The sequence below is a fragment of the Apodemus sylvaticus genome, chromosome 5 (assembly GCF_947179515.1).
Source record: "Apodemus sylvaticus chromosome 5, mApoSyl1.1, whole genome shotgun sequence".
In the NCBI taxonomy this organism is placed as follows: domain Eukaryota; kingdom Metazoa; phylum Chordata; class Mammalia; order Rodentia; family Muridae; genus Apodemus; species Apodemus sylvaticus.
The window spans coordinates 150,631,704-150,656,918 of NC_067476.1; the positions used below are offsets into that span (position 1 = coordinate 150,631,704).

The following is a 25,215-nucleotide window of genomic DNA, read 5'->3' on the forward strand; positions in this document are numbered from 1 at the left end:
GAGGAGAAATATGAAAGATGAATAGTGGGTGGTCCTGGGGGAGATGACACCCAGGGTAAAGTGTCTGTCATACAAGCATGAGGACCAGAGTTTGGATCCCTCGTTCCCAGAAACCCCCTCCCCCCTCCCGCAAAGTTAATGGAGGGTCTCTAGTCTTCTAACATTTCTCAAGGGGTCTTTGAGCCTATGAAAGGCTGATCCATACAGTAAATGCCTGTCTCCAGGCTCTGGATGGAGCTGGGATGGGCTAGAAGTCGGTGGAGATCCGTGGGTGGCACCCATGGATGAGAGGATGGATGCCGCCCCCTACTTGTGGGAATTTCCTTCTCAAGAAAGAGAAACTGAGTAGGGAACTCAAACTTCCTTGAATTGCCTCCTGGCCCTTCAACTGTGGTCTTTCCCGTTTTCTGAGCTTGCGGTGACACTGGGGACTTCCTTAGACCTCTCTGGAGATGCTTTCGGTTCTGCAGAGATTCCCGGGGGTATTGGGGGGGGGGGGTAGGGAAACAAGAGTGTCCCTGTGGTGCTCCCCAGTCCCTACAGTAATCCTTCTCCCCTCTGCTAACTTGCAATCAGGAGAGTCCTTAGCCCTGCTAAAGGTGGCTTTTGAGGTCCTAAATGCCGGTGGGGGTGGGGTGGGGGTTGGATGGGGTGGGGAGTGGGGCCTGGGGGATGTAGGAAAAGGGCTCCTCTTGGGACCACGCCTTCTCCCGCCACCTTGGTGCCCATCCCTTAAACTCCAGGGGGGACAATCAGACTCCTGGGAAGGTCCTGGGGAAATCCCTGCTCTGGGACTAGCCGAAGGCCCACCGAGATTGGTGCCCAAAGACCCCGCCCCCTTCCTGGGCGGGACTCCTAGCTGGGACGTCGGAGTGACTTGTGGCCTCGCCGGGAGCCCTGTGATCTGGCTCCTCTGATCTCGCCCTGCAATGGTGCCTTTGCCTCGGCTGTGCGCGCTCTGGGGCTGCTTGTTGACAGCGGTGAGTGGCTTCAGTTCTAACTTCCAAGGGGGTTAGGGCTTTGAGCGTGAGAGACAGATAAGATTTTCGGGGGTGAGAGCTCTTCCTAGTTGATTTGGGAAAGGCGGGAAGCGGTGAATAAGATGGGTAAGATCTCTCGGGCCTTGGCTTTAAAAAAATGAGGTGGGCTGCCTCTCTTTCCTCCCAGAAGGTTGGGGTTCTGTTCCACGTAGTCCCACAGAGGGAGCTTAGGGAGGGCATTCCTACACAGCGGTGCCTGGACAGCTTTGTCCTGATCCAAACCCGGGCTCGGGAGCTGGCGACAGAGACTGGAAAGGGTTAGCGGACAGGAAAGCCTGGCTAGGGGAAGGGGAGGGTCTGGCCTGTTTCCTGTCACTTTCCCATTGTGGACAGATGTCTGCCACCTGTAGTTATCTTCCCCTTGCCAGTAGGGACCACTTTTGTCTAGGGAATCTTGTGGGAACAAGCTCCCCCCCCCCCACCCCCCCCACCCCCCGGTACTTTTTAGGTAAAAGGTAATTTACTAACCACCATACCCGTGTCACTGCCAAGCCAATGTAGAGAAATCCCCAAGTTTGTGCCTCTGCCTCTTGAACTTAAGATGGTACAGGAGACACCTGGAGAAGGAGGAGGAGGAAGAAAAGGAGGAGGAGGAGGAAAAGGAGGAGGAGGAGTAAGAGGAGGAGTAAGAGGAGGAGGAGGAGGAGGAGGAGGAGGAGGAGGAGGAGGAGGAGGAGGAGTTGTTTTAGAGCTCAAGAAAGGATAAAGAGACCAGACTAGGTTTCTCCAGGCACCAGAAAAGTTCAGACCCAATCAAGCACATCTCGGGGATTTTCAGAAGCCGGCACTTGATTCACTTTTGGTTTAAATGTGTTTCTGCAGTTCCTCATTCTGGAGTCTGGGAATCCCCTGACTACCTGAGTCTCTCCTCTGGCGAGGCTCCCTTTGCTTTCAAGCACTGTAGGTCCTTTTTGGTTGGAGACTGGGGCTTAGGTCTCTCAAGGGCTTTGAATTGTCTGTTCAGGAAGGTGTCCTGTTTCAGGCCTGGCTTTCCGCAGCTGGGGCAGTCAGTACCCTAAGCACATACCTGTCAATCAGCCAATGTTACCTATCCCAGGTTGGCCTCAAACTCATGATCTAGTTGAGAATGACTTTTAATTTTTTTCTTTTCCTTTGTCTGTTCATGCATGGTTTGTGTGTATGCATATGTCTGTGTGGCGACACGTGTGTGCTTGCATGTGGTGGCCTGAAGGTCATATCATGAGTCATTCTTGGATCCTCTCCCACTTACTCATCAAGACAGGGTCTCAATCTAACCCAGAGCTCCCCATATGGCCAGTCTCACTAGTAGGATTGCTGTGGGGATCCCCTGCTTCTGCTTTCTGAACCTGGACTTACAGGGAGGCCACTACCAAGACCTGGGGTTTGCACGGGTTTCTGGAGATCTAACTTCGGCCCCACACATTTATATGGCAAACACCTTAAGAGCTCAGCCATCTCTCCTGTCCTTGAATCTCTGATCCTCCTGCCTCCGCCTCCCTGGTGCTGGGACTGCAGGCACGCACCCCCATGCCCAGTCTTATGTGGCGCTTAGAACAGCACTGAGGCCTTCGTGCATGCTGGGCAGTCACCGTACAGACTGAACTGCATCCAGAGTGTAGATTCTGACATGTGGCCTGCCAAGGATCGCTGTGGAGGTCACAGCGGAGAGGAGCGGAAGTGAGAGAGTTGCTTGACTGGCTTTCGTTTGTTTTTTTTCCCCTAAGCCAGTGGTTCCTTTCACAGAGGTCATCTAAGACCATCAGGAAACACAGATATTTACATTACATTCAGAACAGCAACAAAATTACAATTATGAAGTAGCAACAAAAATAATTTTATGGTTGGGGCTTACCTGAGGAACTGTAACAGGCAGCAGTGTTGGATGGTTGGGAACCACTGCTCTAAGCAACGACCTTCAGGGAGACAGGACGCAAGAAGAGGGGAAAGTTCAAGAGAAGTGAATGAGGGCCTTTGGGAGAGATGGAGGGAGAAACAGAGGCGTGATGAGGGCTCGTGTGGACCAGCCGAGAGCAAAGTCTGCCCTCGGAAGCCCCCATCTGGACTCTAGGGAGGGGCTGGAGCCTGACAGAAACAACAGGTGCTCTTTTCTGAGGTCTTCCTGTGCTTGGGGCTGTGAGCCAGGCTGCATAGCGCTTCATTTGATTTCTCCCAAGGTCTCTGTTACACAGATGACCAAACTGAGGCTCAGAAAGGGGAGGAGTTTTACCCAAAGTATGAATACCCACGGGTATGAATCTGTGACCGCCTCACTTCTGAGCCTGCCACTCACATGGCCAGGGGTCTCCAAGCTGTGGCCCTGAGACCTTTTGTGGAGGAAGGAGGATGCTCTGGGGGATGGAAACGGGCTGACGAGCCATCAGAGGGAAGCTGTCTTTTTCAAAGATGCGGCTGAGGATGGCCGCTGTTCTAGAAGGAGGGCGGGACATCTCCGGGAGTGCTGCCCGGGGATGGTGCTTTCAGGTGCATGTCATTACGTGAGTGAGATTTCCTGGATTCTGGACAGGCAGACAGCTACCAGGCTGCAGGCTATCCAAGCAGACAGCCATCATCTATGTGTGCTGATGAAAGCTGCCATTTTCTGAATACTACCTTGATTTACTGCCCGGCCATGCACCTGTGTTCCCTCACAATCTCACAGTCCAGCCTCCAGGGCAGGTGTCACAATCCATTTTATTATTATTTATTTATTTTATGTATATGAGTGCACTGTAGCTGTGAGCCTTCATGTGGTTGCTGGGCATTGAATTTAGGACCTTTGCCCGCTCTGGTTGACCACACTCACTCCGGCTAACCTTTCTTGCCCAGTCCCTGCTTGCTCCGGCCCAAAGATTTATTTATTATTATATGTTAAGTACACTGTAGTTGTCTTCAGACACACCAGAAGAGGGCATCAGACATCAATACAGATGGTTGTGAGCCACCTTATGGTTGCTAGGATTTGAACTCAGGACCTTCGGGAGAGCAGTCAGTGCTCTTATCCGCTGAGCCATCTCACCAGCCCTATAATCCCATTTAAAAATACTAATAAATCTTTAATGATGAGGAAACACAGCCTAAGAGAAACAAAATAATCAGTATGTGATACAGAGTGTTTTGTCTGGTTCTCAAACTTGGTCCCCACACATTCTGTAACCCTGGTTGTTTCTAAAATGTAAGAGGGGGGAGCGGCTGGAGAGATGGCTCAGCACTTAAGAACACTGACTGCTTTTCCAGAGGTCCTGAGTTCAATTCTCAGCAACCACATGGGGGCTCACAACCACCTGTCATGGGATCCAATGCCTTCTTCACGTGTGTCAGGGATAGAATGCTCATATACATTAAATAAATACATCTTTTTAAAAAGGTGGCTATTTAAAATAAATAAATAAATAAAATGTAACCCAGCTTTAAGGAGCATGTATACAGGCCAGGGGGATAGCGCTGCAGTTGAGAGCCTGTGCCACCCCCCCCCCCACACACACGCAGAGAACTGGCATCAGATTCCCAGCACCCTCATTCAGCAGCTCACAACCACCTGCAACTCTAGCTCCAAGGGAGATCCGACTCCCTCTTCTGAGGGCACCTACACTCACCCATGCTCATAATCATATATCTGCCTATAATCAAAATAAAATGCGCCGGGCAGTGGTGGAGCACACCTTTAATCCCAGCACTTGGGAAGCAAAGGCAGGGGGATTTCTGAGTTCGAGGCCAGCCTGGTCTACAGAGTGAGTTCCAGGACAGCCAGAGCTACACAGAGAAACCCTGTCTCAAAAAACCATAAATAAATAAATAAATAAATAAATAAAATAAAATGAATCTCGTGGCTAGAGAGCTGCTCAGAACACTTGTTGCCCTGGGAGAGGACCCAGGTTCAGTTTTCTAGCCACCCACATGTGGCTCACAAGCATCCCCAACCCCAGTTCCAGGGAATCCAATGCCCTCTTCTGACCTGCAAGGGCACCATGCATGCATGTGGTGCATATTCAGACTGCAGGCAAAACACCTGTACACATAAAATAAATATATCTAAAAAAAATTTTTTTTAAGTCTTGAAAAAAAACAAAACACCTCACCTAAAACCCCACGGATAGGGTTGTGGTTGAATCACTTGCCACTCGAGCTCGGGGATCCAAGTTTATTCCCAGAACCCACGTAAGGTGGCAGAAGCCGGGCATCCTAACTGTGAGACAGGAGGTGGGAACAGGAGAATCCCAGAAGTTTTCAGGCCTATGCAACCAAGAACAACAGAAGACCATGTCTTTAAATAAGGCGAGAAACAATCCTGACCCCAGTGTTGTCCACTGACCTCTGTTCACTTCAGTTGTGGCCAGCGCGTGCTCCGAGTCACAGACAGGGCAAGGGCCATCGCGTGTGCACACACGCCAAAGCACAGGCCCGCTTTATGGTTCTTAAAAGGAAACTTTCACATTTAAAAAAATTTAGTTCTCATTACACTTATGGATATATTATTTGTATGCACGTACGCATGCGTGCTTGAGTACTGGAGCATGCGTGCGGAGGCCAGAGAAAAATTTATGGAAGCTAGCTTTTCCTATCATGGGTTCTTAGGGTTATTATGAACTCAGGTCATAAGGCTTGGCAGCAAGAGCCTTTACCAGCTGAGCCATCTCTCTGGCATCTCTCTCTCTCTCTCTCTCTCTCTCTCTCTCTCTCTCTTTCCCCCTCTCTCTAAAATATTTTTCAAGTTTTTTTCTTAAATTTATTTATTTTATGTGATTATACTGTCACTGTCTTCACACACACCAGAAGGGAACATTGGATCCCATTACAGATGGGATGAGCCACCATGTGGTTGTTGGGAATTGAATTCAGGACCTCTGGAAGAGCAATCAGTGCTCTTAACCACTGAGCCATCTCTCCAGCCCTGTTTGTGTATATATATATATTTGTTTTTTTGAATTTGATTTTTTCAAGACAGGGTTTCTCTGTGTAGCCCTGGCTGTCCTGGAACTCACTCTGTAGACCAGGCTGGCCTTGAAGTCAGAAATCTGCCTGCCTCTGCCTCTGCCTCCCAGAGTGCTGGGATTATAGGCATGCACCACCACCGCCCGGCTCCTGTTTGTATTTTTTAAGACAAAGCTTCTCTGTGTAGCCCTGGCTGTCCTAGAACTTTTTCTGTAGACCAGGCTGGCTTCAAACTCAGAGATCCACCTGCCTCTGCCTCCTGAGTGCTGGGATTAACGGTGTGCACCAGCACTGCCCAGCAGACTATTTCTGGAAGAGTTGCAGCTCTGCTCTGAGGGGAAAGTTTTCTCTGAGTGTTGTAGGTCTGAGAAGAAATCCCCAAAGGCTTCCCTGTGGAGGTGTTTGCAGCATTGAAGGGAAAGGTTTCCTCTCTGGAAGTATTGCAGCTCGGAAGGGAATGGCATCCTGGCAGCCAGGGGCCAAGGAATATCACAAAGTCACACTGCACAACAAATCTCACTCAAGAGATTCATTGGCGGGAGAAACAGGAGAGTGACTACCTGTGCTCAGGGGAGAAGCAGAGAACCGAGCTGCAGGCAGGCTTATGCAGGGTCCCTGGGGGAGGAGGGCTCCAGGGTGAAGATTTCCAGGGTGGGGATTAGTGAGAGTTTATGCTCAGGGATTGGTGGGTTTTCATACTTTTTTTTTTCAAACCAGGAAGTGGGCTTAGAACTTTCCCCCTACAGTTTCACTGTTCTTTAAAAAATATTATTTTGTTTTTATTTCATATGAATTGGTGTATTGCCCTGCATGTTTGTCTGTGTGAGGGTGTCAGATCCCCTGGATTGGAGTTACAGAGTTGTGAGCTGCAGTGTGGATGCTGGGAATTGAACTTGGGTCCTCTGCAGAGTGACCTGGGCTCTCAACCATTGAGCCATCTTCTCTCCAGCTCCTGCCAGTCCTGTTCTTATTCATTTAAAAAATTACTTTTATTTATTTGTTTAGTTATTTATTTAGGTTTATGTATATGTACACACACAACACACACATTCACATACAAATATCACACACACATGCACACACATACACATGTGTACACACATATACATATACACACATGCACGCGCGCGCGCACGCACGCACACACACACACACACAGGTTAGGTGCTAACCTTTGAGAGTTGGTTCTTTCCTTCCATGATGTGGTTTCTGGGGACTGAACTCCGGTTATTAGGCTCGGCCGCAGTGCCTTGACTGACTGAGCCATCTTGTTCCTTAGGTCTTCAAGGAGCAAGTCTCTGGAACTTAGTTAATGCCTTTCTTTCTTTCTTTTTTTGAGACGGGTTTTCTCTGTGTAGCTTTGGCTGTCCTCGAAATCATTCTGTAGACCAGGCTGGACTCAGAGATCCACCTGCCTCTGCCTCCTGAGCGCTGGGATTAGGCTAGCTAAGGCCTTTGAAAGACTTGCTGCCCCTCCACCCCTCCCCATCCATCCCCCTACTCCCCCCCACCCCCACCCCCCAGCTTAAAAGTCAAAATCAAGAGCAGACAGAGTGAAGGACCTCAGCGAGTAAAGCTACGAGTCGAGGCTTGATAACCCTGCTATGAATCTGTTGAGTGTATTTTTAGGGTTTCTTTTAAATTATAGGAAGTGATACTGGCTGTTCTCTTGAGGCAACAGTAGAAGATTTACAGTTAAAAGAAGTGTGTTTAAATTAGCAAGAAGCAGCTCATTGCATGGGTGGGACCCGGATGCTGTAGAAACACATACTGAGGGCGACACGTTGAATGCACTGAATCCCGTCCCTGTGGGACTCTGTCCACTGTTACCCTCTGTGGAGTGACTCTCACCCTTCTGGTGGTGGGGAAGGGAGATGGGGAAAGAAACCGGGAGAAGGGCTTCTGCCAGTGTGAGTCAGCGGCCTCAAGACTCTGGAGGAAGAACTGGAGTTCTCCCCTCTTACTGGGTCTTTGGGATCACTGAAGAGTCCTGTACATCTGTTCGGATTAGAGGGTTCAAAGTTCTTGCTTTGTGAGATGACAGAAAGACGCTATTTGACAGCAGAGTAAAACAAAACAAAACAAAACAAACAAGCAAAAAAACAACCGGACAAACAGACCTCATACTGCGAGGGCTCTCTTTTCTGCTTTGGACTTCCACATCTGCTACAGCCTGTGTCTTGGCTAACTTTCAACGTGTCTGACAAAGATCCCTTCCAGCTGCCCACTTTTGTTTTTAGGTACATCTAGGACAGTGTCTTACGTGCAGTGACAAACAGTACCTCTACAATGGCCAGTGCTGTGATTTGTGCCAGCCGGGTGAGATGCTAGCCCCCCTGCCCAGTCCCTCCTGCTTTGCTGGTGGATGCAGACCCCACATATGGACTGGGAACTCAAGTCCAAAATGACCCATTCCCCTCCCCCCATCCTTGATACCAGAATGCCCCAGGCTGTCCCGTCTCTTCCAGCTTCCTTACTCATGTAGGGTCTGAGACGTCCATTCCTAAGCTCCACCCCCCTGCACATAGTCTGAGTCACAGGATTAGCCTAACCTGCCTCATATCTTCCTGTTTTTTGTTTTTTGTTTTTTGTTTTTTGTTTTTTTTCAGGAACGAGACTGACTAGCCACTGCACAGCTCTTGAGAAGACCCAATGCCAAGCGTGCGGCACAGGCGAATTCTTAGCCCATTGGAACACGGAGATCCGCTGTCACCAGCATAGACACTGTGAACCCAGTGCGTGGGTTGGGGCTGCCTGGGGAGGGATGCTTGAGAACCGGCTCGATATTCTTAACACTGAAATCCCTCTGATGTTAGTGGCCGGGGTCTGTCCTGGGGAGCCGGAGTCTGGGCCTAAGTCTGGGTGAGCTAGTTGATTGACTGACTTCTGTACTAGGAAGAGTAAGAAAGCCAACAATGTGAGGAGTGAGGTCCTTGCTGCGGCCCAGCAGGTTTTCCCATTCCTCCTTCTCATCTCTGCTCAGATCAAGGGCTTCAGATTAAGAAGGAGGGCACCACAGATTCGGACACTGTTTGTGCTTGTAAGGAAGGTCAGCACTGTACCAGCAAGGAGTGTGAGACATGTGTTCAGCACACGCCCTGTGGCCCTGGCTTTGGAGTTGTGGAGATGGGTAAGCGGCCTGCCTGGGGAAACAGCTCTGGGGTGAGCAGAGGGCCTTCGGCCTCCGGAAGCTGAGGGCAGAGAAAGCGCCACCTGGGCTGGCATCTTCCAGTTTATAGGACATGGGCTCTTCTGACCTGGGCTCTGGGCAGCTTCCTGCTGGGTTGTGGTCTTTAGGGGCTGCAGTGCGCTGGGGTAAGGAGCTGAGGGCAGGGGCTTGGCTCCCATGGGGGTCAGACACTGTGGCCCAGGTGTTTGCTCATGCGTCCTCCACCTCCACGTCCTTCCAGCCACTGAGACCACCGACACCGTCTGTCAGCCGTGCCCAGACGGCTTCTTCTCCAGTGAGTCATCACTTTCTGAAAAGTGTCGTCCTTGGACAAGGTACAAGGACCACCTCTCCCTAACCACTAGTAGCGTGGGTCCTGTCTCGGTCTCTTTAGCTACCTGCTGTTCAGTCCCTGACACTCCCCACCCCCATGGCCTCACTTACTTGTGAATGTGACCTTGTGGCTGCCTCAGGGACACTTTGTGCAGTTTTTCTAGCCTGCTTTTGCTTAGTTAACAGAGCCTGTTGATCTCCATATCTTCCTGAAGTCTCTCTTCTTAAAGCGGCAGGACCCCCCCCCTCCCCTTTTCAGTTCACTTTCTTGGTGAGTATGTGTGCATGTGCGTGCATGTATATTCGTGTGTGTGTGTGTGTGTGTGTGTGTATACATGTGTGTGTGCATGCATGTCTGTGAATGTGTATGTACATGTATGCATGTGTGTATATGCATGCATGTGTGCGAATACATGTATGTGCATGCATGTCTGTGGATGTGTGTATCTGCATGTATGCATATGTGTGCATGTGTCAGCTATCAACTTAGTGTGTTGCTCCTCAGATACTGTCTACTGTTTTTTTTTGGTTTTTTTTTTATTTTTTTGTTTTTGTTTTTGTTTTGTTTTGTTTTTTAATGGTTTTTTAGAGACAAGGTTTCTCTGTATAGCCTTGGCTGTCCTGGAACTCACTCTGTACACCAGGCTGGCCTTAAACTCAGAAATCTGCCTGCCTCAGCCTCCCAAGTGCTGGGATTAAAGGTGTGCACCACAACTGCCCAGCTCCATTGTGTTTTTAGAGAGTCCCAGCACTGGGATTGCAACCACTTGCCACCAAGCATGGATTTTTTTTATTGTGGGTTCCAAGGCGTGAACTCCAGCCCTCCGTGCACAGTGCTTTCCTGAGGGAGTTAGTATCCATGTCCCTGCCCTTCTGGACTGTTACTTGTGTTTGTCTGGGTTCTCTGACCACTTTTTCCCACCTCTCCTTGGCTGTCTTATCTACATCTATGGCTCCATCTCCCTCCCCCTGAAACTGTCATTTGGTCCCCAGATGGTCAAGTTCCAGCACCTCTGTACATCCAGCTTGGGCCCCTCGCCGAGCCCCTCGCCCCAAGTGACAGGCAGGTTCTGGCTCCAGGCAGTCAGTCAGTCACACCGTGAGCTGCCCACCCCTGCCCTCACCTCCACCTCAGTCAGGCCTGTTATATCTGGTAGGAATGCCTTGGGAATCCACTCCTTACTCTCCACAGCCTCCTCACCGTGGTGCGGTGTGGCTCCGTCTCCTCACAGGCTCCCTGTCTCTGGTGTCTCCCTTGGCTGCTTTGCATCGTGTTGCTATCGTGAGCTTCCGCAGCCCCTTTTGGATCACAGCACTTGTGATTTTGAGCACTCCAGGGCTCCCTGCTGCCTTTGGGAGGAAGCCCAGACTCCGTGGAGTGAGGCTGGGCCTTCCAGCTATATTTCCTCTCTCTTCCTGCACCCTGCACCGTGCACTCGCACCCCCGGGCACACTGTTTACTCTTTTGCTTCAAAGTCTCCTGTTTGGGAGAAAAACATAAAACACGTGTCCCATTCTGTTTTTCACATTCCTCGTTTAATGTTTTTTAAATGGGCAAACCTGTCCCCTCAGGCTGATTCCTCACTATTCCTTCAGAGAGAGAGAGAGAGAGAGAGAGAGAGAGAAAGAGAGAGAGAGAGAGAGACAGAGACAGAGACAGAGACAGAGACACAGAGAGACACAGACACAGACAGACAGACAGAGGTGAAGGAGGGGGAAGGGGAGAGGGAGAGGGACAGAGAGACTCTGCTAATAAACACATGGACGTACCCCTCCACATTGCCCCACTTAGCTGATGCATGATGCTGTTTCAACTTTTATACCCATTGGGGGCCCTTCTGATCTTCTCTGGGGACCCCCAAATCTGCCTCTGTATGTGTGAGACCCCCGGCTTCTTATCGGGGATTGTTCTTCCCCCACTTTCAGGGGCTTCAGCTGATTCGTAAAGGATCTGAGTGCCTTTCTTTCTCAACAAGGCTATAGCGCACACATTCTCTGAAGCTCCTTTTCTGCCACATCCGGGTTCTCCTTTGCCGCGTCCCCCTCTGTCCACTCCTCCCAGACCACCCATCCACACCTCACAACTCCACTCCTGTCCCGCCTCTGGCTGCCCGCTCTGCTGCAACCTCTCCTTCAGGAGCTGCCTGGGAGCAGGTCCTCTCAGCAGTCAGGTCGCCTGGCTGTGTGCCAGGGTCACTCTCTGGCCGCCTGCAGCTGCCCTGCAGGGAGCAGCTCACCACCACACGTCACCACGTGACTTCTCTCTTGTCACACTGCTCCTCCTTAGCTGGGGCCAACCTTCCCATCCATCAGTGCTTTCTGATCTCCCTTTCATGGAGGAGTCTTCCCAGAAGACCCTGAAACCAGAGCTTCTTAACAGAGACCAGTTTTGCTCTCCGCGGGGCTTTGGCCACATCTGCTCATCTTTCAGATGCTGTACTGGCTGAGGGGGCTGTTTCTGCCACTGGGCTACGGGAGACGAAGGTGCTGTTGATTATTCTGTGAAATGTAGGACATATTTCCCAACACAAAATACCTGCAGGTGCCAAGGCTGAGAAGCCCACCTGAGTCCAGACTCCTCCCTTCCCCTTGTTGCTTTCTTACCATCTATACTCCTGGCCATCCCCATTTCAATATGGCCATCTTTCCTTTCTGTGGGTTTCTGTCCTAACTCTTCTCTCAATGACTGACTTGGGATGCTGCACTGTAAGTCACATGCTCACAAGAACTTGCCGCTTGCTGAGTGACTCCCCTGGGCTTGGAAGTCTTATGGTGGGGAGCCCTGTTTTTCTCCCCCCTCTCTCTCTGCATGTATGTGTGCATGCACATATATGTGTACACATGTGTCTTTGTGCAGGTGTGAGGATAAGAATCTGGTGGTCCTACGGGAAGGAACGAGTCAGAATGATACTGTCTGTGGTGAGTCCAGGGGAGAATGGGTCTTACCAGGTGTTTGGAAAGCAGGGAACTGGGGAGAGACTGAGGCACCCAGGAAGATTGACTAGGGTAGAGTGAGAGCAAGAGGCAGTTTGGAGTATAGTACCTTAGCTCCTGTCTTGGGACCTGCATGAGTCACATCCCTTCACCGAGCCTCAGTTTCTTCAACTGTGAAATGGGTTGACTGTAGCTCCTTCCTCCCTTACTTGGGTGGTGTAAGTGCCTGGCCACCAAATTTTGCGGTTTGGAAACTGCTGCCCCTGGCTTGAGGTTCAGGTACACTGTGACAGTGTCGCCTGGTAACCTCAGTTTGGATGCTAGGATGTGAAGCTTGAGCAGGCTGTCACTGAATGAGTGAAGACAGAGTAGGGCAAGAGTCTGGTGAGCCGGCCAGTCAGCGCAGCTACTTATAAAGCTGAGGTGAGAGCTTTGTAAGTTCAAAGCTAGCCCGGGCAGCTTCGGAGGACACTGTTTCAACAAAGAAAGTCTCATTATAGAAAGAGGGCTGTTGAGATGGGTCAGCAAGTCAAGCTCTCCCCCGATGGCCCAGCGTTCGTCCCCAGCGTCCATGTAAAGGTGGAAGGAGAGGACCATTTCCTAAAAGTTGTCCTTTGACCGCTGCATGTACAGCACAGCACATGCGTGTGCACACACGTCATGCACACACATCATGCACACACATCATGTATATGCACACATACACAATAATAGTACATAAAAGTTTAAATATGTTCCTGGAGCTGGAGAGGTGGCATTTGCTACTCTTCCAGAGGACCTGGGTTCAGTCCCCTGCCCCCACATCAGGCAGTGTATGGTTGTCCTTAACTCCAACTCCTGGGGATCTTATGTCACTGCTGGCATTAGGCACACATGTGCTGCACACACCAGATATACATAAATAAAAGTAGATAGAAATTAAAAGACTTATCAAAAAAGTAAGAAGACAGCTAGGGCTGGGGCTCAGTGGTGGAGCAATTGTCTAGCATGTGTGAGGTCCTGGGTTAGACCCAACCCACTTGTCCACATGTGTGAGGTCCTGGGTTAGACCCACCCCACTTGTCTAGCATGTGTGAGGTCCTGGGTTAGACCCCCAGTGCCACAAAGTGAGAAGAAAAGAAAAGTGCAGTCTTTTTGCTTTTTTCTCAAGATTGCCTTTTTCTCTTGGCTGGATAAAGTGTGAAAAGCACTTGAGTTCACTTGGAGCATTTAAGAAGACATCGCAAAGGAACAGCAAGCAAAAGAAAACAACATTTTGAGATGATGCTAGAAAAACAAAAACATGTGTATGTGGGGGGGGAACCCCAGAAAACAAGAAACCAGAGATGTGCAACATAGCAAAGTTTTAGATTAAGTAGGGGCTGACCTCGCCAGACGCACGACCCTGCATATCTTCTTCATCCTAACCTCCGGCCTGGCTCCAATACAAGTTCATTTAAAGCCAGGTAGCCACTGTGGGCCAGTGTTTGTTTCACTGGTATCTGCGTCCCGACCTATGAGCTGGGTGTGGTGGTGCAGACATGGGAGCCCCAAGTTCGAGACCAGCCTGAACCACTTAGTGAGACCATGTCTCAAAGAGGACTTTATAACTGAGGGTGCGTGTGTGTGTGTGCGTGTGTGTGTGTGTGTGTGTGTGTACGCGCGCACGTGCATTGCACCCGTTGCCTCTGAGACCACCTGCTGCTTGGTCTTTTAATTTGTCTCTTAGAGCAGTGTAGACACAAGAGGTACTTTATTTCTGCCCTCCATGCTCCCATAGCAGATGTAACAGTTCGGACACTAGCTCTGCGCAGCACAGCATAGAGAAGGGTGAAGCAGGCAGGCGGGCTGTCCCTTCACCACACAGCTGACGAACACACCAGATGGGAAGTTGGCTTATCTTCCCAACTGCAATCTCCCTGGGCTAGAGAGACAGCTCGAAGGAGTATTTACTGCGCAACCATGAGCTACGCACGGCCACGCCACATGTGACTGTGACCTTAATACTATGAGTGTGTGTGTATGTGGGGGGGGGGGGTGGCGCTAGAAGAAGAATTGTAGTTTGTTGCCTCCTAGACTAGCTCCAGGCTCAGTGAGAGACTGTCTCAGCAGAAGGTGTAATATGATACAGCAGGATACCCGCATCCTCCGCTGGCCTCTGCGTACATCCACATGTACACCATTACCCCCACCTACACACACACACACACACACACACACACACACGCAAAGATAAACTCTCTCAATTTATAAACATTGGCAAATACCATAAAGCATCTTAAGAGTTCCCCTAGCGGCAACATTACCCACAATGCTACTGCTTGAAAGCTCTGATATCAGGAGGCCTGGATTCTGGGAGGATACAGATGCTTTGGGCAAGGGGTGGGAGCACTTGTCAGTGGGAGCACCCGCCAGTGGGAGCATCCGCCAGTGGGAGCACCCTCCAACGGGAGCATTCTCCAATGGGAGAACCCGCCAGTGGGGTCCACTCAAGTCTGTCTCCCCAGGTTTCCAGTTCCGGATGCGAGCCCTGCTGGTCATTCCTGTCGTGGTGGTCATCCTCATCATCATTTTTGTGGTGTTTCTCTATATCAGTGAGTGCTCAGGAGAAGAAAGGGAGGGTGGGTTCAGGCCTGCAGAACCAGCCAGTGATTGATCCTGACTCAACCTCCCAATGCCCCACACCCCTTCTTCTTCTTCTTCTTCTCACTAGAAAAGGCGGCCAAGAAACCAAAGGATAATGAGGTGAGCCATCCCGAGGGAGAGAGGCTGGAAGAGCAGCTGGTGGGCAGGTAGGGGGAGGGAGACAGACTCAGGAGCAGAGAGCTTGCATTGGATCCCAGCGTGTGGCTCCAACCCTATGGAAAAGGCCAGCAGCGCCAGAGATGGCGGTGGAAATGGACACACGGATCTCTGGGGCTTGCTACCTAATCATGGGCTACTCCAGGTTCCAAGAGAAACCCTGACTCAGAAAATAAGGGTTGAGAGTGCAAGAAGACACAGGATGTTGACCTCTGGCTTCTAATAGTGCGTACATGTGGGTGTGGACCCTCTACCCCATGCGCATATGTCCAATAGCACGCTCCACACTGCGCATGCGCGCATACACTCCTACAAACAGTTCAGGGTCTGTCCCTGGAACATGTGGGGTGACAGTGAACTACTTGCACCTCCCACCCAGCCCCACTTCCAGTCTTCATCCCTTCCTCTTACCCAATCACGTCTCCTTAGGGCAGAGCTGGGCACCACTGGCAGAGAACCCGTGGCTGTGCTTTCCCTCCAGCCGAGAATACGGGGGGGGGGGGGCAAAGTCCCGCCTTCAGGGGCCAGTAGGTGGAATCAAAGGGGCATTTTCTTCTGCTGGTGGGCAGTGGCTCTGGAAATTTCCTGTCAAATTTCATGTGTCCAGCAGAGGGCAGGAGGCATCCAACAAATCAGTTTTGGTACCCCTCCAACTCCCCAAGTCCTCCCACCCCAGTGGAAAGGACTTGGAGGAGGGATTCTATTCCTCAGAGGCAGGATGGCTCTGTGGCTAGAGGTGACCTTGGATCTCATACCTTGGCTCCCCAGGCCTTTCCCCCTGAGGCTCAACGGCAAGATCCTGTGGAGATAGAAGATTATCCCGGTCACAACACTGCTGCACCAGTGCAGGAGACGCTGCATGGGTGTCAGCCTGTTGCACAGGAGGACGGTAAAGAGAGTCGCATTTCGGTGCAGGAGCGGCAGGTGACAGGCAGCATAGCCTTGAGGCCCCTGGTCTGAGCCTTGGAACTGCTTTGGAGGCGACTGCTCGCCCGGCTCTGCTGACTGCTGGACTGCTAACGTTTGAAGCTTGAGAGGAGTCAAGACAGAGCCCGGGTCAGCTAACTCTCATGCCTGCGCCCCTGTCATCTCTCGACTTGCTTTTGAAAGATGGCGGAAAAGCTCAGGCGTCGGGGGTCCGCAGTAGTATCTACAGAGTGCAGCAGTACGGGACCCAGAGACGTCTTGCTGTGACTTTTACTGGACGGAGCCTTGGCCACAGGAGTCCATGGCTTGTGGCTGATGCTGCTAGAAGGCACCTGATTCCCATCAGCGGGGGACTGGCTAAATAAATCTGTGATTATTTATACAATGGGATCTCGGAAACTCTAACTGGTGGAGGCAAAAAAACAAAAAACAAAACAAAACAAAACAAAAAAAAAAACAGGTAGTGGAATGATGGGTAGAGAAACAGCTTTAAAAAACACATTCCAAGGCAGGTAAGAGGGCTTTGGGGGTAGAGGAGCTTGCCGCCAATGCCTAATACCTGATTTTGATCCCTGGGACTACATGGTAAAAGGAGAGAACCAAACCCAGAGGGTTGTCATAGACCTTCATGTGTGCTCTGTGGTACATGTACCGGTGTGTGTGCGTGTGTGCGTGTGTGTGTGCACATATCCTAAAATGGATACGATGGTGTATTGTACGAATTATTTAATCCCGACCCGGGGTTTCTACCCGACCTTTACCATTTAGTTCCTGGATAAAAGACACATAATCTTTATATTTACAGCAAGTCTTAAACAGCACAAAAACTGGACAACTGCCTACCCTCCATTGCTGTTAGAATCTATTTTCCTATCAATAACCCGGAGTTATTGCTTACTACTTACTGTGTTTCTTTTTTCTTTCTTTCTTTCTTTTTTTTTTCTTTTTTTTTTTTTTTGAGACAGGGTTTCTCTGTGTAGCCCTGGCTGTCCTGGAACTCTCTGTAGACCAGGCTGGCCTCAAACTCAGAAATCCGCCTGCCTCTGCCTCCCAGAGTGCTGGGATTACAGGCGTGTGCCACCACCGCCCGGCTTTTAAAATAAGATTTATTTATTCACTTTAATGTATATATAAGTACACTGTAGCTGTCTTCAGACGCACCAGAGAGGGCATCAGATCTCTTTATGGATGGTTGTGAGCCACCATGTGGTTGCTGGGATTTGAACTCAGGACCTTTGGAGGAGCAGTCAGTACTCTTAGCCGCTGAGCCATCTCTCCAGCCCCTCAAGAACAAACATCAAAGAACAATAACTTAAGCCAGGCGGTGGTGGTGCACGCCTGTAATCCCAGCACTGAGTTTGAGGCCAGCCTGGTCTACAGAGTGAGTTCCAGGACAGCCAGGGCTATACAGAGAAACCCTGTCTCAAAAACACCAAATCCAAAAACAAACAAGCAAACAAACAAACCCCCAAAAGAACAACAACTTCTCCCAACAACCTGAACCAAACACACAAAGCCACACACCCTTCAAACAGCTTTTATATACGATATGACGGCGTGTAAGCGGGCTGGGTATTAGATTTGAATACAGTATATATAGATATGAAAGGGAAGCTAAGATACCGTGAATGCCTGTATGGGTAAAACAAAGGTTTCAGATGAAGCATCAAAACCCCAGCTGCTGGACTGGAGAGATGGCTCAGCGGTTAAGAACACTGACTGCTTTTCCGAAGGTCCTGAGTTCAAATCCCAGAAACCACATGGTGGATCACAACCATCCGCAATGAGATGTGATGCTCTCTTCTGGAGTGTTTGAAGACAACTACTTACATATAATAAATAATCTTTTTTAAAAAAAGGAAAAAAAGAGAGAAAACCCCAGCTGCAGCAGGGGTCTTGAGAGATGGGTCAGGGGTTAAGAGCGGCAGCTCCTGTGAAGTCTCTTGTTTGGGTTTCCAGCACTCACACAGTGTCTCAGCCATCCAATTTTAGGGGTTCTGACACCGTCTTCTGACATGTATGGACACTACACATGTGACACACATGTACCTGACCAGCAGAATACTTGTACACATGATATAAATGAACTTTTTTTTTTTTTTTAAGAATGATGTGGTGGGCGGGCAGGAGTGTTGTGTTTCCTGTAATGCTTCATTATTTTTCCAAGAGAGCAGTAGATTCATATAATGCTTACATAATTTAAAAAAAATCATCAAACATGTACAAAGGAGACGAAGGATAGACATGCTGGGTGATGAGATATCTAATTTGCTGTTAGGCTGGAAGAATGAGGATATTTTCTGAGCTTAAGTAGGAGTGTCCCCAGACTGCTGTGTCTCCAGGGGGTTTGCCTGTGTGCTCACGATCAGCAGTAAGCTGGCAAGGCCTCAGGTATGCAGACGCAGCCTTACAGGGGCAGGCCCAGTCTGTGCCCCTCCCTGTGTGCAGGGGTGCAACCTGGGTACAGAGAGGTGGACTGAGTTACCATCGGGGACACAGTGCAGCGCAGCGGCCCATGAACTCTTGGTTTCAAGCTGCTCCCAGGTCTGTCTCTCTGCTTTCCAGAACCTAGCCATCGTGGGCAACAGCTTTCAGGGAGATCCGGGGGTCCCCCGCTGCCTTCTGACCTCCCCAATGCTTCCCAGTCAGATGGTGCCCTCTCTTGCCCCAAGACAACATCTCAGGATAAAAATAGATCATCCTGCCATCCTGTTCTCTCTTCCTGCTGTGCCAACTGAGGGGGAGCCCAGCCAGGAGGAGCAGCAGATGGAGCAGGAGCAGAGGGGCGGGAAGGAAGGCTGGGGGACAAGGCGGGGGAAGGAAGAGCCGTGCCAAGGAAGCGCCTTAAAGAGTATTCCTGCACAGATGCCTACTGAGGTTTAACCCGTGGGTCTCAGACTGTTTGGATCCCACTGCTTAGAGGGTTGGGATGGCAGTGGCTGGCCCGGATGGAGGTGGGGGATGCTGGGAGGGGGCGGGGGCGGGGCGAGGGTGCAGCTGAAAGCCAAGAGAAGGACACCTGGCTTTGGCAGTCTTCCCAGAAGAGCTTCCAGGGCCATTTGGTGGCAGCAGGTAGAAGCTTCAGTTTAGAAAGCAGAGGGAAATATGACAGAGGGGGAGGGGAACTTTGGGGTCTAATACCCACCCCCGCCTAGAGCCCAAATGTTGGTGGCACTAACTTCCACAGCAGGGTGTATGTGGTTTGGTGCGCATGCACGCGCGTGCACATGTGTGTTGGATAAACGCAGAAGACTCGTTTCCCACCTGTTATCCGCGCGATCGTGGGTCAGTCGCTGTCACCCCCTTGCTTCTGGTAGAGGGCAGCTGTCGTGGCAGGTGCTGTTGGTGGCGGCGACTTCCAGGCTCTCCTCCAGGTTACAGGTTCTTGGATTTGGAGGAACAAAGTGACCAACTGTGAGGGCTGCTGAGTGACAGATTGCCGGGCCCTACCTCCCGTGTTTCTGGCTCAGATCTGGGACCAAGACCAAGAATTTGCATTTCCAGCAAGTTCCCAGGTGGTCCTGATGCTGCGGGATCAGAGAACACACTTGGATAACAGCTGCCCTTGGCGCTCATGGTGCTGAGTAGGCAGTGGGTTTCCTGTTGGCTTTGGGATCGATGTCTGGGGCTTCCCCCGTCCTGAATACTTCTGTGGCTGTGGTGGCTGCAGGCCAGGCTGGGAACAGCAAGGAGAGTTAGTGCCCAGGAGCGCACACTGCCGGCCTAGCTAACTGCGATAGTGTCTTATGCAGGCCAGGCTGGCACAGGAGGACGGCCTTGGGCTTCTGACCCTCCAGCGCTGGGGTTATAAGCCTGTGCCACCACACACAGTTCAGTGCAATTCAAGGGACCAACCCTGAGGCTTTAGGCATGTCAGGCAGAGTACTGTGTCAGCTGAACTGCATCCCACTGCTGAGGGGTGACCACACCCCTCTTCCCACAGCCCATGTGCTTTCCACAGTCCTGCCGCTTTCTGTCTGTCACTTTCTCGGTTTAACGCGTTCCCTGGCTCAACTCCCTGACACACTGACTGCCTCCATTCATGTCTCTGGTCGGCTTCTGGAAGTTTCTCCCGAAAGTCTGCAGAGCCAAGCATAGAAAAGTAACTTTGGTATCTTTGGCATCCCTCCCAGAGGGAAGAGGTAGGCAAACTCTGGTTCAAAAGCAGCTTAGCCACGAGCTGTCTGTGATGCCGGGTGTTCCCCACAGTGTGGACATCTGTCACACCCCACACCCCCATGAATGACTGGTTTCCTAAGGGTCCTGCCCAGCCTGAATATTATAGGGAGGACCAACGGGGAGTGGCAAGGGGGGCTACTCCTCTAGTGCCAGGTGGAGGGGTGGCTGTGAGGCTGGCAGTGGCCAGCAGGTGGCAGCAAGGTAACGTCCTAAAGTCCTTGGTGGCTGCCTTGGCAGTCCTGGGTGATGCTGGCTCTGCTTTGAGCTGGCTCTGCACAGGGCCCACGCTTTGGAAATGAGGCCTGCTCTCCTGCCCGACTCACTCCTCAGCTCCGATTAGAACTTGACAGGCAGTTGCAGTCTGAACACTCATTCTGAGGTGTGGGATTGTACTGCACCCATTTCACAGATGGGGCTTAGAGGCCAAACAACTTGTTCAGATTAGAGCTGAGATCTGGATCTAAGTTCACGCCCATCAAGGCTGGGACAATGGCAGTCTGAGCTGGGCACCTAACTTGTCTAGGAGGTAGGACTGGAGACTAGAAAGGACAAGGCCTCCTGGGCGAAGATCCCTTCCCTGGGGCAGAGTCTATTGGTTCTTAAAAGTGCTTCTCAGGAGGAATGAGAGAGTTGTGCGTTGTTTCCCAACACGCAAATGCAGCTAATTTCATAATTTAAATGTCTTGTTAATTGCCCAAGACATCATGATATAGAGGGTTTAGGATGGAAAGACAGGGAATCTCAATGTATATAATCCTTTGCTTGGTGTGCCCGCGCGCGCACGCGCACACACACACACACACACACTCGCACGCACACACACACTTTCACACACACACACACAAACACACACTATACACACACACTCATACACACATACACACTCACACACACTCACATACACACTCACACACACTCACACTCACTCTCTCTCACACACACATACACACACTCACACACACACAAACACACACACAGATACTCACACACACACAGAGTTGTGTGTCTGTGTGTGTATATATATGAAGTCCTGATACAGACATGAACAGGTCAAGTAGAATGTTCTAAGCACATTGTCTCCTTCCTCTGCCATTCAGAAAACTGGATGAAGCCTTGGGGGCTTAGGCTGTACTCGGTGCACAGTGACCTGGGCCCAAGCCACTGAAACCCCAGACTCGAACACTGATTTTGGGCAGCCCTACTAGGTGCAATGTACCCTGAGGTGGCCCTTCTCCAGGTGCGTGCACAGATGCCCTCTTGCAGACTCAGGCTTTGCAGCTGTTTCCTTGGGCAGCAGAAGTTATTAAAGGCTGTGCCCTGGAGGCTTGTTCTCCCCTGGAGTCAGTCGGGCATAGAAAATTACAAACCCACCCGCCAGGGTGGGGAGATGCAGTTTTAATTTAAAAAGGGGGTGGGGAATCGTGCTGCAGTTTGGGGTGGGGAGGTCCTTCCTGAAGGAGGAAGCTTTTCTGAAACTAGTCCTGTTGTAAAACAGGGATTCTAGAAAGATCACCCAGCAGATGTTGCCCCAGGGGAAGCGGGTGGGGCCTGTGCTTCCTTCCCATGATCCTCTCTTCTCCATCACCAGGCCTCCTGTCTCTTTCCCGGCAGACCATAACGTCCTGCTGGGCCTTGGCACTCAGCTGGCCCCTGCCTCCTCCTTCAGGGACTGTCTGGCCCTCTGCCCATCCCTTTCCACTTCCTGCCCACCTCCTTCATCGCCAGCCCCTCCGCCTCACCCAGGTTTTCTCTCCAACAAGTGTTATTGTTTTGGCTAATTATAAAAGTCGTACTCCCAAATCGCACCCCCATCCGAGCAATGAACAGGGCCAGGAAAACAAGGCCACCTGTGTGCCTCCCACCACCCTGCCAATCACAAGGTACGGTCCTTTCAGAACTGCTTTCTGCGCCACAAATAGTTTTTAAACTTGAGATATTATTATATGCACTGTTTTGTAAGCAGCTTTCTTTGCTTAGTGGGATACACCAGATGTCTCTCTGTGCCAATAAATATATGGAGCCACAACACGGTTTTAATCACTCCACATTCCATTCGGATGGCAGGCTTCTGAAGCCTTAGGGAACCCCGATATTGCTGGACCAGAGGTGTACTCTCTTCTCCTGGTTGTCCTCTGGAATCTCCTAGGTTCCCTCTCTGTCTCTCTGTGTCTCTGTCCCTGTCTCCCTCCACACCTCCCCCCCACCCCCATTTTCCATTTTCCTTCCCTCCACTCCCTCTACTACTCTCCTGCCCTCATCCTTGCCATCTCTGGCCCCGGTGGTGTTCCTCGAGCTCTCCGCACCCCGCCGAGGGCTGAGGGGGTCGTCTGTGTTTAACACCCGCTTCCCTGTGTCAGACGTGTGTGCCGTCTCATTAGCTAGCCTGTCCCCCCAAGTGAGGCAGGCAGGAGCCACTGTAGCAGCAAGAGGCCTAATTGAATGTAACTAATTATTCACTCCCTTAAATGGGCCTGGGAGGGACGGAATTACTCACTCCGAACTGGGGAGACAGGGAACTGGCCGGCTGGCAAACAAATCCTGCGGCCTGCAGAGAGGCGTCTCCTCGGAATACTAATTAGGGCAGGAGTGATGAAGGCAAAGGAGGCGGGCTGAGAAGCCTCTTCTGGGTTCTGCCTCACTAGGATTTCAGGGGTCTGAAGGGGAGGGGAGGTGTGGAGGACCCTGGGACAGCGTTACTGTGTGTGTAGGACAGAGGTGCTGCTGGCCAGAGCTGCAGGGGACCAGCTGGCTCAGAAGATGCCTCTCTGGTCCCAAGTAAGGCTCTATCTATACTGAAGGTCAGACGTCTGCAATACTGGACAGCTCTATTATTTTGAGGACGTGGTCCATTCCACTAGGATCAAACTTGGGGGTAACTGGGTAACTGCAGCTCTTGGCCATAGAATGGTCCTGGGTGAGACTTGAACACTCCATTGGGATCTCTGAATGGAGATCCCACGGACACCCGTGGAGTCCATTCTCTCAACTAACACACTCCCAATATCCTCAAGCTCTGGTCTGGCTCGGGTTTGTGAGGAGCAGGCCTCGCAGGGAGCCAGGGAGGTGGGACCTCAAACCTGAGGGGCTCTGTGCTGCATCCTTTTGGGCTATGGTTGGAGGTCACCAGGGACTGCCCGGATATGGAAAAGAGATGACTCAGGCTTGGAGAAGGGTGGGGTACAGGCTAGAGAGAGGGTAAGGGGGTGTTGGATGTGATTGATTCCATAACTGTGACTCAAGTTCTGCCCCAGAAGCGTCTTCCACACTGCCTCATTCAGTCTTACCAGCCACCCTTTGACTATGTGTGGTTATCCTAGGAGAGTAAGGTCAGTTCAGAGAGGTTGAGCAAGTGACCCCAGGTCACATAGAAGAGCGTGTTTAGTGGAGGCCCAATCTCTCTATTCTTCTGATGCTGCTACACTTCTGGGGTTGAGCCTGTCATCTCTTCTCCGGCAGGTGTTAATGTGAGCGGGCTACCATCCACGCTACTTAAATGGCCGCCTGTGTGCCCGTACGTGCGCTCACTGTGCCTTTGCGTGCATGCGTGCTGTCCTTCTGAGACAAGCTGGCTGTCTACAAATCCCCTATTCTAGTGCAGCAGGATGCCTCCCGCTGAACATCTAGAGGAGAATCGAAGAGCTGCACGGTCTCCCCACCAGCTCCACTGCCCATTCAGTCGATGGCTTCTTCTCCTGTAGCTGGGGGCTGAGGAGGGGCAGGAAGGCGCGTTCTGCCAATCAAGTGACAAGAAACCCAGGTTAGTTATAACAGAGGTGACCACTACCCTCTGGGCTTTAGGGCAGGAGACCCCCCCCTCCCTTCCCAGCACTCTAGCTGCTCCTGCTCCCAGTGTGGGTGGCAGAGAGAGAGAGAGAGAGAGAGAGAGAGAGAGAGAGAGATGGACTGTTGCCTCGTTACCCTTCCCCCATCAAGTAGGGTGTCATGTGAGCCTCACAGAGGGGCAGCAGATTTATGAGCCCGATGTTGATTCCGTCACCTTGCTGGCCAATCCATCTTTCTGGAGCCAGGGATAAAATGAAATTATCGTGAAATAAATCCATGCAGATGGTGGAGGGACAGGCAGGCGGAGCAGTAGGGGGTGGGTAGTGAAGGAAGCCAGGTGGAAGGGTCCCCCCAAGCTCCCACCGCTGCCCCTGCCGCTCCACTAAGTTCAGAGAAGTAACTTGGCTGTCATCCTCCCTCAGAGGTCTGAGCTTGTGACAGATCTATCTGTGCCTTGGTCTTCAACTTTCTCTGGGCCCTGGAGTTAACAGGGTTGTCACCTCAAGGCTTCAATATAGGGCCACTGGACTTCTGATGGAGTCCTTAGCACCTGCATGTCCTGGCCGATCTCTTGGACCAGGGGAGAGGAGAGTCAGGGCTAGGCTCCTGTGTGATGTCCATCTGTAACCATTCCTTATGATCATGGTCACCAGTTAATTAGTGATCAATGGCCTACAGGGAAGTGAGGGGATGGGTGGCTATAGTGGAGTGTGGTCCTTGGGGAGCCCCAGATGGGCTTAGTGTTAATTCTTCAGTTTCTGGGTCTGGGGGGTGGTGGTGGTGTCTAGACAGAGAACACAGGGGCAGGTGTCTAACAACAGAGCACCAGTCTTGGGGCAGGGTAAGGGTTGAGGCAGTTTGTCCCAAAGTCCCGCCCTTCCTCCTTGCTGGTCTGTAAAGACTGACTTTGAGTCAGAGAGTGGTCTAGAGCTGAAGTCCTCAGGACACTTGTGGGGCCCAGAGCACCAAACCTGTCTGTCTGATCTTCTACCCACAGTTCCTATAGGAACCCTTCCCCCAGAAGCTGGAGGCCAGCTGGGATTCATCATCCATCCTCCCAAGCAAGGCCATTGCATAGAGAAGAGGTGAGGTTTCTCAGGCAGGCTCTGCAGGATCGGCATAGGGTGTCCCTCCCTCCGCTGCTGGCCTCAGGGGGTC

General features: G+C 51.3%; 1 protein-coding gene across 2 annotated transcripts; it reads left to right on the forward strand.

Moving 5' to 3' along the window:
* Nucleotides 1–852: 852 nt before the first annotated feature.
* On the forward strand, nt 853–16,480 carry Cd40 (CD40 molecule). Of its 2 annotated transcripts, XM_052184276.1 has the most exons (9): nt 856–980; nt 8,192–8,270; nt 8,561–8,686; nt 8,935–9,081; nt 9,362–9,455; nt 12,311–12,372; nt 14,874–14,960; nt 15,080–15,111; nt 15,937–16,480. In XM_052184276.1, exons 1-9 carry the CDS (start codon nt 930–932, stop codon nt 16,126–16,128), a joined length of 870 nt encoding a protein of 289 aa, XP_052040236.1. In that variant the 5' UTR covers nt 856–929; the 3' UTR covers nt 16,129–16,480. The 2 variants fall into 2 exon arrangements, with proteins under 2 accessions (XP_052040237.1, XP_052040236.1); XM_052184277.1 differs by lacking the exons at nt 12,311–12,372; nt 15,937–16,480 and having other exon boundaries at nt 853–980; nt 15,080–15,107.
* The last annotated feature ends 8,735 nt before the right edge of the window (nt 16,481–25,215 follow it).